Raw genomic sequence first — 19,334 nt, 5'->3', positions numbered from 1 at the left:
GGGTGGTGGTGGAGGGTTGTTTTTCAGACTGGAGGCCTGTGACCAGTGGAGTGCTACAAGGATCGGTGCTGGGTCCTCTACTTTTTGTCATTTATATAAATGATTTGGATGCGAGCATAAGAGGTACACCAAAATTGGAGGTGTAGTGAACAGCGAAGAGGGTTACCTCACGGAAAGATGTTGTGAAACTTGAAAGGGTTCAGAAAAGATTTACAAGGATGTTGCCAGGGTTGGAGGATTTGAGCTATAAGAAGAGACTGAACAGGCTGGGGGTGTCTTCCCTGCAGTGTCAGAGGCTGAGGGGTGACCTTATAGAGGTTTACAAAATTATGAGGGGCATGGATAGGGTAAATAGGCAAAGTCTTTTCCCTGGGGTCGGGGAGTCCAGAACTAAAGGGCATAGGTTTAGGGTGAGGGCAAAGATATAAAAGTGACCTAAGGGGCAACTTTTTCACACAGAGGGTGGTACATGTATGGAATGAGCTGCCAGAGGAGGTGGTGGAGGCTGGTACAATTGCAACATTTAAGAGGCATTTGGATGGGTATATGAATAGGAAGAGTTTGGATGGATATGGGCCAGGTGCTGGCAGGTGGGACTAAATTGGGTTGGGATATCTGGTCGGCATGGACAGGTTGGACCAAAGGGTCTGTTTCCATGCTGTACATCTCTATGACTCTAAATGGCCAATTCTGTTGATTAATACATCTCTAGTCTGCCAATGCTCAAACTCTGCTTCAACACATACAGTTTTGAGTGGGAAAAGGTACACAGCACAAATACTCTTAGGCAGTTGGTGCAAATTGTCAACCTCCCTTCATGAAAACAAATTTGGAAAATACAGGAGAAAAAGGTAGAACCTGAAACGATCACACTGGTGTAGTAAAAGTGGCCTTAGAGGTATGGAGCCAAATAACATTGCTGGGCACTTGTTACACCTGCCCGAAATGTGCCTATTGCTCCAATAAGGCACCTAATTAGATGCAGCAATGCCATCTTGCAACAAGTCAGTGATCAAATGTAAAATGGAAGAAAAAATTCAGAGAAAATTTGGTTTTGTTCAAAATATTTTGTCGTTAATCATGCACTAAATTCACTAATAGTTTGGTTATTCTACAGGTAATAGTAGTTCAGGTGTTAATGAGGTTCCTGAGTGTGAATTAGAATGTTTATAAATGCCTCTTAAATGTGAAGCAAAGAGGTTCTTCTGCAGCTGTACAGGGCCCTGGTGAGACCACACCTGGAGTATTGTGTGCAGTTCTGGTCTCCAAATTTGAGGAAAGACATTCTGGTTATTGAGGGAGTGCAGTGTAGGTTCACGAGGTCAATTCCTGGAATGGCGGGACTACCTTACGCTGAAAGACTGGAGCATCTGGGCTTATATACCCTTGAGTTTAGAAGACTGAGAGGGGATCTGATTGAGACATATAAGATTATTAAAGGATTAGACATTCTGGAGGCAGGAAACATGTTTCCGCTGATGGGTGAGTGCCGAACCAGAGGACACAGCTTAAAAATATGGGGTAGACCATTTAGGACAGAGACGAGGAGAAACTTCTTCACCCAGAGAGTGGTGGCTGTGTGGAATGCTCTGCCCCAGAGGGCAGTGGAGGCCCACTCTCTGGATTCATTTAAGGAAGAGTTGGTTGGAGCTCTCAAGGATAGTGGAATGAAGGGTTATGGAGATAAGGCAGGAACAGGATACTGATTAGGAATGATCAGCCATGATCATATTGAATGGTGATGCAGGCTTGAAGGGCAGAATGGCCTACTCCTGCACCTATTGTCTATTGTCTGTTGCCTATATTGTCTATTGATATATCCGTCCATCCAGGCAATAAAAAAATGGTTAAATCACAGGTATACATTGTAACAGTAGGTCGAGTCTGTTCAAAAGAAGATGGAAAAGAGAGTATCAATCCCAACCTGTATATTTGTGGGTAATGCATGCAATTTGGCACATGACAACATTTAGCAGTAAATTCCATGAATTTATGCACTAACCACGTGTAAGATTGATTTGCAGCTCAATAACTGTAATTTTATAGAAACGTCCTGGAGACAATTACAATAAAGGTTTATTTGCGGATCTGAGTGATGGCAAACACAATAAACCATTTGCCCTACTTATCACACCCCACCAGTTTAGAATGTAGTTTGTACCAAGTTCAGATTTGCTGGGAAGCAGCTTCTTCAGTACTAAGGCTGGAGTATAAGAAAGTTGTCAGATTGGGAAAGTGGATCTCCCAATTGATGAGGTTTTGAACCCAGACTGCTGACTCCTGACTATTGTGTGCAGGTAGGTGATCATCATCAGATGAGTTTTCAGTATCTTTTTTCCTAATCCCAGGTGACTAAGCATCGGATTCTTTGAAAACCAGTCTGAAAGGTTTTCAGTTTCTTGTTCAGCATGCGACCTAACCTTATGTGGGTGGGCATTTCCACAGTTTTGCAATCCTGCATAAAAATAGTTCATCTTGCAGGGTAGCAGATATTTGCAGGATTCTGACATGTCAGGAAGAGTGTTTGTTGCTTTACTAACTTCGATTATTTATAAACAAGATGTAAGCACAACATTTGGCTCCACGGTTTGGATATTTTACTTCTTTCACCCAAAGAGCTATTATTGAAATCGTTTTATTCGTTCTTGGACCATAGTTACCATTTGCAGGATAAGATGACAAGCAGGAATCTTAATGACCTGCGGCGAAGTGGACTGTTCCTAACTATCTCAACAAACCGCTGTTCTGAAGAAGAGTCACTGGACCTTTAGTCTGCGTTCTCTCCACAGGTGCTGCTGCCAGGCTTGCTAAGTTTCTCCAGCAATTTCCGTGATTTGTGCAAAGGGCTGGGTGAGACAGACATCACTAGCTGCAGATGTACTTTTGGGAGAACCCAGTTAGCACACTATATAGCGCCTTGGATACCACATCCTTTTAATACAGTCCAAGATTCCCCAGTATATTAAATCTATGTGTTATTGTACGGAACAAATGTTGTAATGAGCTTTGCCGTGCTATTAAATCCAGGGGAAATTGGCGTGCAGCACACTGCACAGCTGAAATGAACTGCAGTTTGCTGAAGAGAGCTGCTCCAGCCTGTAAAATAAAGAACTTTGTCCGTTCGACTACGGGATGTACTTGCACCATATAAATGGGAAACGTCTTTCATCTCTGCTCTTCTCCTGACGTTGCGGAACGTTGGTGAGATCACAGAGTCTGCTGAGATGTTACTCCGTTTCAGATATGCAGAACAATTTAATAACCGGAAGTCTAACAACTTATTGTAAGTGATAAGATTTGTTTTTTAAAAAAAAAATCGCCTTTCCAATTGTCAACGCGAAACTAAAACAAAATCCTGCGAAATTTGGGATTCTTCCTATCTCTCTGCCTCTCTATATAAATGGAAAACAGATTTGGACATGTGGGATCAAAGCATGTGAAAGGAGAGTGGAGAACCCGCTGCTTATGGATTTAAATAGTGAGTACCTGGAGAATGTTTTACCAATTGGCATGACGCATTCCATTGTTTGCTCAGGTTACTACCAGCATTCCGAAAATTAGATTTTACTAATTAATAACTTGGATGGTGTGCGTTGTCATCTCAAGTAGAGGAAGCACATGGATTTAATTCAGATCGTTCACATCACTTTTGGCTATGTAGAGATATTGTAAAGAATCAATGCATTATTTTTTTTGGGGGGGTGGGGGATAGCTAACAGTTTAAAAGTGCAAATTGCGTGGCATCTAATTGCCTTTTCTAACTGAGTATACTGCTTTGCAGAACTTTTGCTCCTGATAGTATGCCTTGTCCAGACCAGGCTCGCAAAGATGATACCGCTACGCCCTCTGTGTGACAGCCGTGTAATGGACAGATATATCAGAGAAGCGAAGGATCTCCTGAAAGCACCGGTAAGGATTCGCGCAAGTTTCTGTACCGAGCGGGACGCTGCACAATTCCAACGATTTAATTGTGTTGCCGCCACGTTTCGAGCCCCCCTTTCGTATTCTGCCAGAAACTCAGCCAAACTTGCGCCCTGCGATACTGGGGTCAAAAAGGAAAGATGGAAAGTGAAGAGTAGCTTTTTAATACATGTTGTGTAGAGTCCTTGTACTGTTTGCTGCGGGGTCAGATTTCGTGGTTGAGGTTAGGCTGACAACCCGTTTGTACGCGAGCTGCGGACAGCAGTAGGATCGGGGGAGTCTTGGGGACCCCTTTATCGGAACAGCAGAGATTCCAGAATCTATACAAAGGAAAGTCCGGATAAATAAACTGAAGCGATGAGATTGATGGACGTGCCCAGGGGTTCCACATTCCTTTGCTAAGACGTAATTGCCAAAATAAATATGATTTTTAGTGTCTGTAAAGTATATGAGATGTTAGGAGCTGCCAGCTGGTAAAATACGAACCAGGTGAAGGAAGTAGTGAAATATGTGGTCGGATCGGACACGTCCTCAGATTTCAGTGATTTCAAGATGTGCTCGAGGGGGGAAACAAAGGAAATCGCTTCTACTCGTGTGGCCGGTCAGAGTGACCCAGCCCTTTCAAAACAGCTATCTCTACCGAATTTGATCTGCTCGGGCGCCTTACGGGAGACCTCCTTGCTCCAATTTGCCATATTTCAATGTTTAGTCAAATGTGTCCGCTAAAGCATCAGTCAGTACTGAGCCAGGCAAATCTGCTAGTTCAGCAATATTTATTCAATTAACTCAATAATTGCTGGTTCCAGTGGGTTTCCTATTTCCACTTTAAATGTTTCCTGCATTATGATTTTGATATCTTGATCTGAATAAATCTTTCCAGATTTCGAAATATTTGTTTCCCTGGAGATGAACCTCCCAGTATTGGGCCGAAAAGTCGTGGGATCCTCAATCCTTTCAATACTCCCACTTATCCCTCAACCAACATCATTGTAACTGGTCACTATTACTGGGAGCTTCCTTTGCTGTATTTGGCTGCTATTCTGGCCTCCCAGGTAGCAGATTGCGCAATCCCACTTCAGCCAGAACAACACAGAAATCTCAGCTTGACTCCTCAGTGCTGGAGAGAGGGAGTGCTGCACTGTTGGAACTACCTTCCTTCATCTGTTCCTATGAAACATGAAACTGAGTCAAGATTAGAATGGTGCTGGAAAAGCACAGCAGGTCAGGCAGCATCCGAGGAGCAGGAAAATCAATGTTTTGGGCAAAAGCCCTTCATCAGAAATGAGGCTCATTCCTGATGAAGGGCTTTTGCCCGAAACGTCAATTTTCCTGCTCCTCTGATGCTGCCTCACCTGCTGTGCTTTTTCAGCACCACTCTAATCTTGACTCTGATCTCCAGCATCCGGAGTCCTCACTTTCGCCAACATGAGGCCCTGTCTGCTCATTCAACAGCTTGCAAAACAACCCACTGTGCTACTTTAGAGAAGTGACAGGGAGTTATTGGCCAATGTTTATCCCTCAATTAAATATTCCTAAAACAAGTTGTCTGGTCATCATCACATTGTTGCTTATGGGAGCTTACTGATTGCCATCTTCTCTACATTACGACAGTGATTGCAATTCAAAAGTACTCCATTTATTCTAGAACATAGAACATAGAACAATACAGCACAGAACAGGCCCTTCAGCCCACGATGTTGTGCCGAACATTTGTCCCAGCTTAAGCACCTATCCATGTACCTATCCAATTGCCGCTTAAAGGTCGCCAATGATTCTGACTCTGCCACTCCCACAGGCAGCGCATTCCATGCTCCCACCACTCTCTGAGTAAAGAACCTACCCCTGACATCCCCCCTATACCTTCCACCCTTCACCTTAAATTTATGTCCCCTTGTAACACTCTGTTGTACCCAGGGAAAAAGTCTCTGACTGGCTACTCTATCTATTCCCCTGATCATCTCATAAACCTCTATCAAGTCATCCCTTATCCTTCTCGGTTCCAATGAGAAAAGGCCTAGCACTCTCAACCTATCCTCGTACGACCTATTCTCCATTCCAGGCAACATCCTGGTAAATCTCCTCTGCACCCTCTCCAAAGCTTCCACATCTTTCCTAAAGTGAGGCAACCAGAACTGCACACAGTACTCCAAATGTGGCCTTACCAAGGTCCTATACAGCTGCAACATCACCTCATGACTCTTGAATTCAATCCCTCTGCTAATGAACGCTAATACACCAGAGGCCTTCTTACAAGTTCTATCCACCTGAGTGGCAACTTTCAAAGATCTATGAACATAGACCACAAGATCCCTCTGCTCCTCCACCTTACTAAGAACCCTATCGTTAACCCTGTATTCCGCATTCTTATTTGTCCTTTATTTCTAAAGTACTTTATGAAATGCTGAGATTATGAACATTATTAATGCAGCCATACAATAGTGGAAATGCCAAGGGTCTGGCAACATCTTTGGAAAAAGAAACTTTACATTTCAGGTTAGAATGTCCTTGATTTGAAACATTTCTCTCTCCACAGATGCTGCCAAACTAGTTCAGTATATACAGTATTTTCTGATTTAACTCAGATTTCCAGCACTTACAATAATTTGTGCTTGGTCTTTCTTTACCATAGTGGCTACATTTCAAAAGTAACTAAATAAGCTAAATTCCAATAAAAACAGAATATGCTAGAAGACCTCAGTTTATGTGAAGAGAAACAATTAAAGTTTCAGATTGATGATTTTCATCAAGATAGGAAGATGGCATCAATTAACATTTTTAAAGCAAATATAAAGCTAAATTGAACAGGGAGCAGAGAGGAACAAATGTCTGTGATGGGATGAAACGGAGCAATGATTAAATGGTAAAAAGGGCTAATGGTGCAAGGTGATAATGGGATCATTTAAAAAAAACCTAAAGTAGGTGCAAATGGTTACTAGCACTTGTTGCCTGAAAAAGTCTTTATGATCTAAAATGAGACGCTGATCCTCACATTTACTTAGTTACTGCCAGTGCAGAGGTGCAGACATTCAAATTCAGTGTCGCAAACCAGGGAGGAAAAGAAATCAGCAAGCTGTCACACTCCTGTTTGTTACCAGTGAAAATTTTTACAAATTGCATGCATGCCAGCATGCAGTGAAACCAGGATTAGAATTAAATTCAATGTAGATCCCCACCTCTGCTTAAGTGCCTAATCAAGTCACAATATGGAGTCAACAGGGAGACAGTTCCTCCAATCAGTATCAAGAATGAGAGTGAGGTCAGAAATCACAACAGTGCCAGGTTATAGTCCAACAGGTGTACATGTATTTGAAATCACAAACTTTCAGAGTGCTGCTCTTTCATCAGGTCACCTTGTCCACCTCAGTCCAACACTGGTACCTCCGCTTCAGGGGATGAAAGCAGCTGAGCTAAGGCTATATATGATTTTCCTCTGTGCAAAATTGTCACTGTTCAGCCTTACTACTCAGAATAGTGGTACATCTGAAATTAATTACAGAACACATAAGGAATCATGAACATAAATCGAAGCTCAATTATTCCATAAAACAACTCCAACAAACTATTTCACTACTACTTACCCATTATTTTAATACTTTGTACATGCATTCACCATACTGCTGCGGCGTTAGGGTAGCAATTTCATTCTCCACCAATTATGCTCCAATTAAGTGTAAACACAACCAGAGTTCAAAATCAGAGTCTGACTTAATATTGGCGCAAAGTGAAGTGTGTTCCTGTGAGAGAGTGCTGCTCCACTTCACTTCAAAGTCAGTGAACATCATTTATAACATTAACTTTAAAGATTAGAAGTCTGAGCATCAATCCTCACTATTTGAAATTTTAAACTTTTGAATAGAGAGCAGATGTTTTATCAGCTGATACTCATTCTGTGTTGCCAGTAAAATGAGTCATAAGCAGTATTGAGTTGGTAGCACTGTGCCAAATGGTTGGTATAATATTGACTGGAAATTCAACAAACTTTATGAAAATTAGTGCCTGCAGGACTTAATATTCTCCTGTTACAAAATCACATTGTGCTTGCAACCTTCAGAAAGCATCAGAAGACTTCTCATCAGGGTGCTGGTACATGGAATAATATGCTAAAGTAATTTGGCTAAACATTCCAAAAGGCACATCTGTAACAGCATATAAATAACAAACTTGAACAACACATATGTAAGTCATATTTACTCTGCCTAAAGACAATTCCTCAGCTCATTATCTGCTGATGCTTCATTCTGAGCCACTTTCTTGACAGTTTTGTCAGTGGTGTTTTGGCATTGCCTTTCAATTTCAGAGGCAGAGCAAGGAAGCAAGGCTCTAGTTGCTCTGAGCTGGAACAGAAATCAATCCCATACTGTTCATTATCCAGCCAAATGAGCTAACTGGCTCTCACTTAAATAGTATAAGTAACAAGTACATAAACAATAACAATGGTCTCTTGTCATACCATAATAGTATCCTTACCATTGAGTTAAAGGCCTAGTTTAAGTCCCACCTGTTCTAGCAGCATGCCCTAGTGTAGCACAGTGGTGGTACTTCTGAACCAAAAGGTCCAGGTTGAAGTCCGAGCTGCCCCAGAGGTGTGTAGAGCATATCTAAATAGGTTGATTCAAATAGTAACCGAGTTTCTTATGGTAAATAGTAGTGAGCCCATCTCTCAACCAGGAGGACTTGATTGAAATGCCACCTGCACTAAAGGTGTGCCATAACATGTCTAAACAATGAAGATCTTTAACACAATTTCAACCACAATTTTCAAACTTGTGTTACAGCACAGCAGTACTTGTGCTGCATATTTTCAGCAAATTTGTTAGACTGTAGGATTTCAGCTCACAATGCAAACATGGGAATGACTTAATCCCACTATACCTTAGAATGGAAAAAAAACCCATATGTTCCCCTCAGAGCTATCCGAAGCAGGATTCAAGAAACTCACACCAAGCTAGTGGAACCATCTGAAATAAATCACCTTCAGATTTTAACTGAAAAACTAAACTTAGGATCTCAGATGTTATGCAGCTGAATTAATGTCTTCTGCATATGGGTTGATTTGGGATTGTCCCCGAGTGGAAACCATAAAGAACCTGCAGCATTAAAAGTACAAATGGAGCTTGGAAATAGCTAGATTAGATTACTTACAGTGTGGAAACAGGCCCTTCGGCCCAACAAGTCCACACCGACCCGCCGAAGCACCCACGCAGACACGGGGAGAATGTGCAAACTCCACACAGTCAGTCGCCTGAGTTGGGGATTGAACCCGGGTCTCTGGCGCTGTGCGGCAGTAGTGCTAACCACTTGCCACCGCTATTTATTAATGTGCAGGCAAGCATGGTAAAGACTTTATTGTTCTCAGAATAAAAACATGCTTCTGCTCCTCATATATTAAAAAGAACTATTAAGAAGTTGGTAAGTTTTTTTTATCTCTTTTGACAATTTAGAGCAGAGGGAATGGAAGCTAGGGCAGTTGCGTGATCCTCTTGCAGGATGTGGGAGGTGAGGGTCACCACAAGTGGCCCTGCTGACTTCATCTGCGAGAAGTGCACCCAACTCCAGCTCCTCACAGACCACATGAGGGAACGGAGCTGGAGCTGGATGCACCTCGGATCATTCAGAAGGCTGAGGGGGGTGATAGAGAGAAGTTATAGGGAGGTAGTCACACCTAAGTTACAGAATAAAGGTAGTTGGATAACCGTCAGGAGAGGAAAAGGGGATAGGCAGACAGTACAAGGATCACCTGTGGCCATTCCCGTCAATAACAAGTATACCACTTTGGATGCTGTTAGGGGTTGGGGGGGAGCAACCTACCACATGGAAGTCATAGCCGCCAGGTCTCTGGCTCTAAGCCAGGCTCTAAGGCTCAAAAGGAAAGGGGGTGAATACGAGAGCGATAGTGATAGGAGATTTCATGGTTAGAGGAACAGACAAGAGATTCTGTGGTCATGAACGAGACTCCCAGATGGTATGTTGCCTCCTAGGTGTCAGGATCAGGGATGTCTCAGATTTAGCTTACAGGATTCTTAAGGGGGAGGGGGAGCAGCCAGAGGTTGTAGTACACATCGGTAACATTGCAACATTGAACATTCCTTCTGCCGCCCCTGCCTCCAGGACCATTTTTTCTATCAAGACTTCGGCCCATCTTCCGAGGACCTCTTCTCCTGCCTCCAACACACCCCAACCACCTGGACACTCTGTGCTGATCTGTTACCCACCCTTGATCTCTTTATTTTCAACTGTCACCATGACATTGACCACCTAAACCTGTCCACACCCCTCGCCCTCTCCATCCTCTCACCTTCACAACACTCAGCCCTCCACTCCCTCCGCTCCAACCTCAACATCAGCATCAAACCTGCAGATAAGGGGCGGGGGGGGGCACTGTGGTAGTTCAGTGCAACAACCTCTACACCGCTGAAGCCAGGTGCCAACTCACAGATACCTCCTCCTACTGACCCCTCACCAAGATGTCACCTCCCATCACCAAGCCATCATTTCTCAGACCATCCACAACCTCATCACCTCTGGGGATCTCCCATCCACAGTCTCCAATCTTATAGTCAGAGAACCCCGCACCGCCTGATTCTACCTCCTCCCTAAGATTAACAAACCTGACTGCCCCAGTCGACCCATTGTCTCAACCTGCTCCTGTCCCATGAACTCATCTCTGTATACCTTAACACCGTCCTGTCCCCCTTAGTCCAGGAACTCCCCACCTACATTCGGGACATTACCCACGCCTTTTAACTCCTCCAAACTTTCGTTTCCCCGGCCCCCAACGCCTCATCTTCACCATGGTCATCCAGTTCCTCTACACATCTATCCACCATGACGAACGCCTCCAAGCCTTCCATTTCTTCCTCACATGCCATCCAACCAGTATCCTTCCACCGATACCCTCATCCACCTGGCTGAACTGGTCCTCACCTTTAACAACTTTTCCTTCCAAACCTCCCACTTCCTCCAAACCAAAGGGGTAGCCAAGGGCATCCACATGAGCCCCAGCTATGTCTGCCTCTGTTGAGCACGTGGAAGAGTCCATCTTCCGCAGCCACACAGTCACCAACCCCCACCTGTTCCTCTGCTACATCAATGACTGTATAGCCACGAGGAGGTTGAAAAGTTCATCAATTTCACAAACACCTTCCACCCTGACCTCAAATTTACCTGGACCATCTCAGACACTTCCCTCCCATTCCTGGACCTCTCCATTTTCCTCTCCAGTGATGGGCCAAACACCGACATTTACAACAAACCCACCGATTCCCACAGCTACCTGGACGACACATCCTCCCACCCTGTCTCCTGGAAACATGCCATCCCTTATTCCCAATTCCTCCACCTCCACTGCATATGTTCCCAGGATGACCAATTCCACTATAGAACATCCCAGATGGCCTCCTTCTTCAAAGACTGCAATTTCCCCTCCCACCTGGTCAACGATGCCCTCCAGTGCATCTCCTCCACTTCCCCACCTCTGCCATTGAACCCCACCCCTCCAATCACAACAAGGACAGAACCCTTCCCTCCCTCATCCTTAACTTGCACCCCACCAACCTCCGGATACATCGCATTATATTCCACCTGCAAACAGACCCTATCACTAGGGATATATTTCCCTCCCCACCCCTATCAGCATTTCGGAGAGACCATTTCCTCCACGACTTCCTTGTCGGATCCACATCCCCACCCCCGGTATTTTCCTCTGCCACCGCAGGAAGTGCAAAACCTGCGCCCACACCTCCCTGCCTCACCTCTGTCCAAGGCCCCAAACAATCTTTCCACATCCAACAGCAATTTACCTGTACTTCCACGCAAGTCATCTACTGTATCCATTGCACCCGATGTGGTCTCCTCCACATCGGGGACACAGGACGCCAACTTGTGAATCATTTCAGAGAACATCTCCGGGACACCAGCACCAATCAACCCCACTGCCCCGTGGCTGAACACTTTAACTCCCCCTCCCACTCTAGCAATCACATACAGCTCCTGGGCCTCCTCCATTGCCAAATCCTTACCACTCGACATCTGGAGGAAGAATGCCATATCTTCCACTTTGGGACTCTGCAACCACACAGGATCAATGTGGATTTCACCAGGTTTCTCATTTCCCTTCCCCCAACCTTATCCCAGTCCCAAGCCTCCAACTCAGCATAGCCCCCTTGACTGGTCCTACCTGTCCATCTTCCTTCCCACCCATCCGCTCCACCCTCCAACCTATCAGTCCCACCCCCACCTTCATCAACCTATCACAGTCCCATTCCCCTCCCATTTATCTCTCAGCAACCCCCCCACCCACAAGTCTCATTCCTGATGGAAAGTATTCAGCCTGGAGCTCTGTGACCAGTGGCATTCCACAGGGATTCCACAGAGGTTCTGGGATCTCTGCTCTTTGTGATTCTTATAAATGACTTGGATAAGGAAATGGAAGGGTGGGTCAGTAATTTTCCCGATGACAATTGTAGATTGCAATGGGATATTTACAGGATGCTGGGCTCAGAAATGGCAGATGGAGTTCAGGCTGGAAAAGTGTGAAGTGATTCATTTTGGAAGGTCAAATTTGAAAGCAGATTACAGGGTTAAAGGCAGGATTCTTGGCAGTGTGGAGGAACAGAGAAGTCTTGGAGTCCACATTCATAGATCCCTCAAATTTACCACCCAGGTAGATAGGGTTGTTAGGAAGGCATATGGTGTATTGGCTTTCATTAGCAAGGGGATTGAATTTTAGAGCCACAAGATTATGCTGCAGCTCTGTAAAGCCCTGGTTAGAGCACATTTCAAATATTGTGTTCAGGTCTGGTCACCTCATTATAGGAAGGATGTGGAAGCTTCAGAGAGGGTGCAGAGGAGGTGTATCAGGGTGCTGCCTGGACTGGAGGGCATGGTTTATGAAGAAAGGTTGAGGGAGCTGGGGCTTTTCCCACAGAGTTTCAGCAGAAGCTCTTTCATTATTAAGAGCCTCTGCTGAAACTCTGACAAAGGAACATGTGGGATAGTTATTGAAGTGGCATGGAGTCATGTCTATCTTGTTAGCACAGCATCCAAATGTTTGAATCTTCATCATCTGTCTGTCCACAAACATGAGGGGCACACTCAAACGTGTGGGGGAGGGGGCTATTTTTATTGTTATGATATGAGTGGAATACCAATGGAAGATTATTTGAACCATTCTCGAGTCAGGGAGCCAATATGCATTGGGGGAGAACAGAAGAGGAGAAAATGTAAAATGAAAAATGTTCACATAGGAAAGTCAATTTTACAAATTTGCACTGGCAGAGGTAAAATTCCATGCTGAGCACATGCTATTCCAACTGTCCCTCCAAAATGTTTCCAATAGATTTTTCTATTTTGTATTTCCATGCAGTGTAACCGGATATTTCAATTTCCTAATGCAATTCCTCTTCCAAATACTGGTCTTAATCTACGAACATGGAGGTCCAAAAGTGTAAGTACCCAAATAATTAAAGTACTTTTAAATTTGTTCTCAGGATGTGAGCATCACTAGAACATTCGGTATTTACTGCCCATTTCTAATTCCTGTTGTAAAGGTAGTGGTGAGCTACAATCTTGAACAACCTGTGTGATCTAGAAACATGAAAAGGATACTGGGGAGGGTGTAGGAGACCGTTTTTGATCCAGCAATAGTGATAGAATGGAAATATTGTTCCAAAACAGGTTAACGAGTGACTTGGAGGGAACTTGCTACTGGTAGTGTTTCCATGCATTCTTGCCTTTCTCCTTTTTCCAGGAGGTAGAGCTCATGGGTTTGGAAGCTGTTGTCAAAGCAGCCATGGTGAGTGGCTGCAGTGCATAATATTGATAAGTAATTAGTACTGTTGCTATGCATTGGTGTTCAATGGGGGAGTGTGAATGTTTAAGCCAGTGGATGTAAAATCAGTCAAGAGGACTGTCCTAAAAGATGTCAAGTTTATTGAGTTATTTTGGAGTTGCACCTATCCAGGCAGGTGGAGAGTATTCCATCCTCCTCCTGACTTGTGTCTGTTAGCTGGTGGACAGGCTTTTAGGAATCAGAAGGTATATTGCATGCCTCAGAATCTCCAGTCTCTTGACTTATCCTTGTTACCACAATTGTTACATAGCTTTTCCAGTTTGGTTTCTGATCAATGGTAACCCTGTGGATAATGATGGTAGGTTGTTGATATTAATGTTATATAGCAATTGTAAAGCTGTTGAATGTCAAGGAAAGATCGTAAAGTTCAGTCTTGTGAGGGATGTTATAGTTTCAAAGCGTATGTGGAATATATATCACTTGCCATTTATTAGCCCAAATCTGAATGTTGCCCAGGTCTTGCTACGTGTGGACAAAGATTACTGGATAAGTACAGCTGCAACAACACTCAAGAAACTTGACACCATCCAGAACAAAGCATCCAACTTGATTGGCACCATATCCACAAACATTCACTCTCTCCACCACTGATATTATGTAGAAGCAGTATGTACTATCTGCAAAATGCATTGCAACAATTCACCAAAGATCATTAGACAGATCATTAGACAGATCATTAGACAGATCATTAGACCAAACCCATGACCACCACCATCCAGAAGGACATGGGCAGCAGATACATGCAGGTTCCCTTCCAAGTCACTCACCATCCTGACTTGGAAGCATATTACTGTTCCTTCAGTGTTGCTGGGTCAAAATCCTGGAATTCCCTCCCCAAGGGCATACATGGACTGCAGCGGTTGAAGAAGGCAGCTCACCACCACCTTCTCAAGGGCAACTAGAGGCAAACAATAAACGCAGGCCGAGCCACGATGCAGACATCCCACAAGTGAATAAAAATATGTTAAATATTTGAAGAGTTGTGGGTGATATTGAACATCCAAGACCATTAATGAAGCAACTGAAGATGCATGAGCTAAAGACGCTATCCAAAGGAATCTCAGTCAGCCAAGGTATCAGATGGTTGGCTTCCTTTGTGATAGTAGGACTTCAACCAATGGTTTATCTGCTGATTCCCACTGGGTTCAATTTTAGTCCATCCGGTCTTGTTTGTCTCTCAGTTCTCTGTGATGATTAGATGCAACTAAACACTTACTAGCCTAAGACTCAACTACATTGCTGTGCATCTGGAGTCAAATATGTATTGATTGCAAAGTTTACCCCATAAGGGCATTAGTGAACCAGGTGGATTCAAAAATCCAGCAGTTTAATGATTATTAATGAGACAAGTATTTTGCCATGTGGGATTTGAACTTGGGGTCTCGAGAACATTACTCTGGACTACTAGAATACTAGTGTAGTAATGTTATCATATTGCTATCATTCCCCAGGAATGGTAATAACTTGTTTAATTAGTACTGGGCCTTTAAAGGAATACTGAATGCAACACTAGCATTCCTGGCAAAACGTAATTCGAAATTTAAAAGTTAACATTGTAGATGTACAGGGCATAAACAATTTTTTTCAACATTTCAGTTTGTACATCACACAAAAAATATTCTTATTCAGTTCCTCAAAACAAAATGCATTTTCAGTTCACAAATAACTTTGACTGTATCACCAAATACATGTTGCAAATAAATGTTGCACCTAAAATGATTGATGTGGGAAAAACAAGCAATGAATTGTTTCAGAATATTACACTACATTCAAGATGCTCTTGAATGTGACTCTTCTTGGGTCCAACTGGCAAATCCACATTTTTTTTAAAGAGAGAATTAATTACAGGTGAATTAAGTATGAACCTTACACTACCATAGCAAAGAAACTAGATGCTGTACTGTAGAGCTTACAATTGCGGTCATGTTTAAATTTTAGGACATCTTTGCAAAATGTAATATCACAAAGTACAGCCTTTCATAGGAACACAAATCTGGAATCAACAGTGCAATTAACCCACAGTTATGCACTTTCAGAGCATTTAATGACAGCCTGACCACTGCCAAACTAGCTCAAACTAACTTGTAAATAGAACATCATGTATTGATGGGCCAAGGTAATCACACTGTGTACCTATAAACTGTAAAGTTAACCTGAGACCTGAGACTGGATTTTCTGATTGGGGGTCTGGTCCAAATTCAGGTCCTGATTCTCCACCATGTCATGATTAGTCGTCACATCACAATGTTTGCAGGATAAGTCAATTAATTGGTAAAGGTCACACTTGCTGCCCAATCAGGGATGGTTGTCTGACCTCATGAAGCTGGAGGACCACTGGGGAGGCTACCCAGCAATGACATATCAGCGGTCTACTGGCTCAGGTGGGAGCTACCAATTCCTACACTGAGAGTTGGAGAGAATACCTCAAGGTGGTAACTGTTCATGCAGACTAGTTAATAATAATAATTTAAAGAAAAGACCACATCTGACAAGCTGTCAGTGGAAAGTATCTCCACTTGAAGGCTTGATGTTGCAGGAATGGCTCAATGGCGTTGGAGGATGCAGAGAATTCTCTCAGAATGAAGAGTGAGCCCCACTCCTCAGGCTGGGAGGTTTTGGCTGCAGAATGAAGCTTGCCTAAAAACTTAAATTCCAACCAGCGCAGCAAAATGGTCCAAATGAACCAATTTACTAGCCTAATGGGGTATCTATCTAGTTCTCAACCTGGCCTTTTTCAAAACAGCTCCAGGTTAGAACCATGTCAGTTCACCAGCACAGTGACTGGCAATGCGACCTTGAAGGCCACCAAAACCCATTTCTGGTCTGACCCAATCTAACTTAAAAATTCCAGCCCACGCAGTGACTGAAACATTGATTTCTATCCTCATTTTGTTTTGCAGAAACGTGTGAAAAACGAAGAAATTAAGGCAGGCCTTATTATGCTTTCTAATGCAACACAGACAGCAAAACATTTTATCACTAATAATTCCACAGTGCCTCTCTTAGATAAGATTTACAGGAATACTAGGACCTTTATTCACCTCCTACAACTGATGAATGTGCCGGTAAGTACTTAAGTAAGAAATTAGCCACTTCCAATGTAATGTGGAACTTATTGGCAACTTATAAGCTATCTGCTTATGGTCTTACAATATGTACTTGAGTCAAAAATCAGGCTACATGAGCTTCACTAATGGTCTTTCTTCCACAGAGCAATCAGTAGCTAAGGCATACAGCCTCGAGATTGATAGGTTCCTGACTGAATTTGGTTACCTGAGTCAACATGGCAATACAGGCTGCACAATGTTGGTTATGTGGAAGAAAAATGAATCAGGTTATACAACGCCTTGCGAAATAGTACTCCAAAATGGCAGCATCTTCTTACCTGGGTGGAAGTGTTAAAGAGTGAAATTGGGACCATCAATACCAGGCATAGATCAGAGGTTGCTGCAAGATCTGCTAAGTGCTGGGACAGGCTGGGAAAATGGCCCACCTTGATTTTCTGGGGCTGCATCCCGGGTGGTTTGCTAAATAACAGGTTGTCTCAGCCCCACCTTTGCACACTTGCACCCACTCCCTGAAATAACTCTTCAGAGGCTGGCATCCCATCACCAATCACCATTTCTGCACAAATACATAGCTTTTGATAAGAGCACTGCCTCCCACTTAGTCAGTCAGTCAGGGTCCCAATATCCCTGAAATAATACTGAGTAGGAAAGAAAATATTTGGTCTCTGCAATAACCAACCTATTCGCCTCTGCTAGAGTCATAGAGTCACAGAGATATACAGCATTGAAACAGACCCTTTGGTCCAACCTGTCCATGCCGACCAGATATCCCAACCCAATCTAGTCCCACCTGCCAGCACCCGGCCCATATCCCTCCAAACCCTTCCTATTCATATATCCATCCAAATGCCTCTTAAATGTTGCAATTGTACCAGCCTCCACCATATCCTCTGGCAGCTCATTCCATTCACGTACCACCCTCTGCGTGAAAAGGTTGCCCCTTAGGTCTCTTTTATATCTTTTTTCAAGTTTCACAGCATCTTTCTGGTAGGAAGAAGACCAGAATTGCATGCAATATTCCAACAGTGGCCTAACCAATGTCCTGTACAGCTGCAACATGACCTCCAAACCCCTGTACTCAATACTCTAACTATAAAGGAAAGCATACCAAATGCCTTTTTCACTATCCTATCTACCAGCGACTCCACTTTCAAGGAGCTATGAACCTGCACTCCAAGGTCTCTTTGTTCAGCAACACAGCCTAGGACCTTACCATTAATTGTATAAGTCCTGCTAAGATTTGCTTTCCCAAAATGCAGCACCTCACATTTATCTGAATTAAACTCCATCTGCCATTTCTCAGCCCATTTGCCCATATGGTCCAGATCCCATTGTAATCTGAGGTAACCATCTTCACTGTCCACTACACCTCTACCTTTGGTGTCATCTGCACACTTACTAACTGTACCTCTTCTGCTTGCATCCAAATCATTTATGTAAATGACAAAAAGTAGAGGACCCAGCACCAATCCTTGTGGCACTCCACTGGTCACAGGCCTCCAGTCTGAAAAAAACCCTCCACCACCACCCTCTGTCTTCTACCTTTGAGCCAATTCTGTATCCAAATGGCTAGTTCTCCCATGTATTCCATGAGATCTAACCTTAGTAATCAGTCTCCCATGGGGAACCTTGTTGAACGCCTTACTGAAGTCCATGTAGATCACATCTACTGCTCTGCCCTCATTAATCTTCTTTGTTACTTCTTCAAAAAACTCAATCAAGTTTGTGAGACATGATTTCCCATGCACAAAGCCATGTTGACTATCCCTAACCAGTCCTTGTCTTCCCAAATATATGTACATCCTGTCCCCCAGGATTCCCTCCAACAACTTGCCCACCACCGAGGTCAGGCTCACCGGTCTATAGTTCCCTGGCTTGTCTTTACCGCCCTTCTTAAACAGTGGCACTACGTGTGCCAACCTCCAGTCTTCCGGCACCTCACCTGTGACTATCAATGATACAAATATCTCAGCAAGAGGCCCAGCAATCACTTCTCTAGCTTCCCACAGAGTTCTAAGAACACCTGATCAGGTCCTGGGGATTTATCCACCTTTAACCGTTTCAAGACATCTAGCACTTCCTCCTCTGTAATCTGGACATTTTGCAAGATGTCACCATCTATTTCCCTACAGTCTATATCCTCCAAATCCTTTTCCACAGTAAATGCTGATGCAAAATATTCATTTAGTATTTCCCCTATTTTCTGTGCCTCCACACAAAGGCTGCCTCGCTGATCTTTGAGGGGAAGTGAGGGCTGCAGATGCTGGAGATCAGAGCTGAAAATGTGTTGCTGGAAAAACGCAGCAGGTCAGGCAGCATCCAAGGAACAGGAGAATCGACGTTTCGGGCATAAGCCCTTCTTCAAGATCTTTGAGGGGCCCTATTCTTTCCCGAGTTACCCATTTGTCCTTAATATATTTGTGAAGACCCTTTGGATTCTCCTTAATTCTATTTGCCAAAGCTATCTCATGTCCCCGTTTTGCCCTCCTGATTTC

At 43.6% G+C, this 19,334-nt stretch overlaps 1 protein-coding gene across 1 annotated transcript in view; it reads left to right on the top strand.

Annotated features, from left to right (window-relative positions):
* The first annotated feature begins 3,161 nt into the window (after positions 1 to 3,161).
* Positions 3,162 to 19,334, top strand: part of LOC122556383 (erythropoietin-like) — a 26,132-nt gene continuing 9,959 nt past the window's right edge. Inside the window, exons 1-4 of the mRNA XM_043703017.1 lie at positions 3,162 to 3,283; positions 3,782 to 3,909; positions 13,286 to 13,366; positions 16,672 to 16,836. Coding sequence (XP_043558952.1) covers positions 3,829 to 3,909; positions 13,286 to 13,366; positions 16,672 to 16,836 — 327 coding nt within the window. The 5' untranslated portion in view covers positions 3,162 to 3,283; positions 3,782 to 3,828. The remainder of the gene's footprint in view (positions 3,284 to 3,781; positions 3,910 to 13,285; positions 13,367 to 16,671; positions 16,837 to 19,334) is intronic.

This window comes from Chiloscyllium plagiosum, chromosome 13 (assembly GCF_004010195.1).
Source record: "Chiloscyllium plagiosum isolate BGI_BamShark_2017 chromosome 13, ASM401019v2, whole genome shotgun sequence".
Classification (NCBI taxonomy): domain Eukaryota; kingdom Metazoa; phylum Chordata; class Chondrichthyes; order Orectolobiformes; family Hemiscylliidae; genus Chiloscyllium; species Chiloscyllium plagiosum.
The sequence above is the reverse complement of the archived record's forward strand: the minus strand, read 5'-3'. Positions and strand labels throughout refer to the sequence as shown.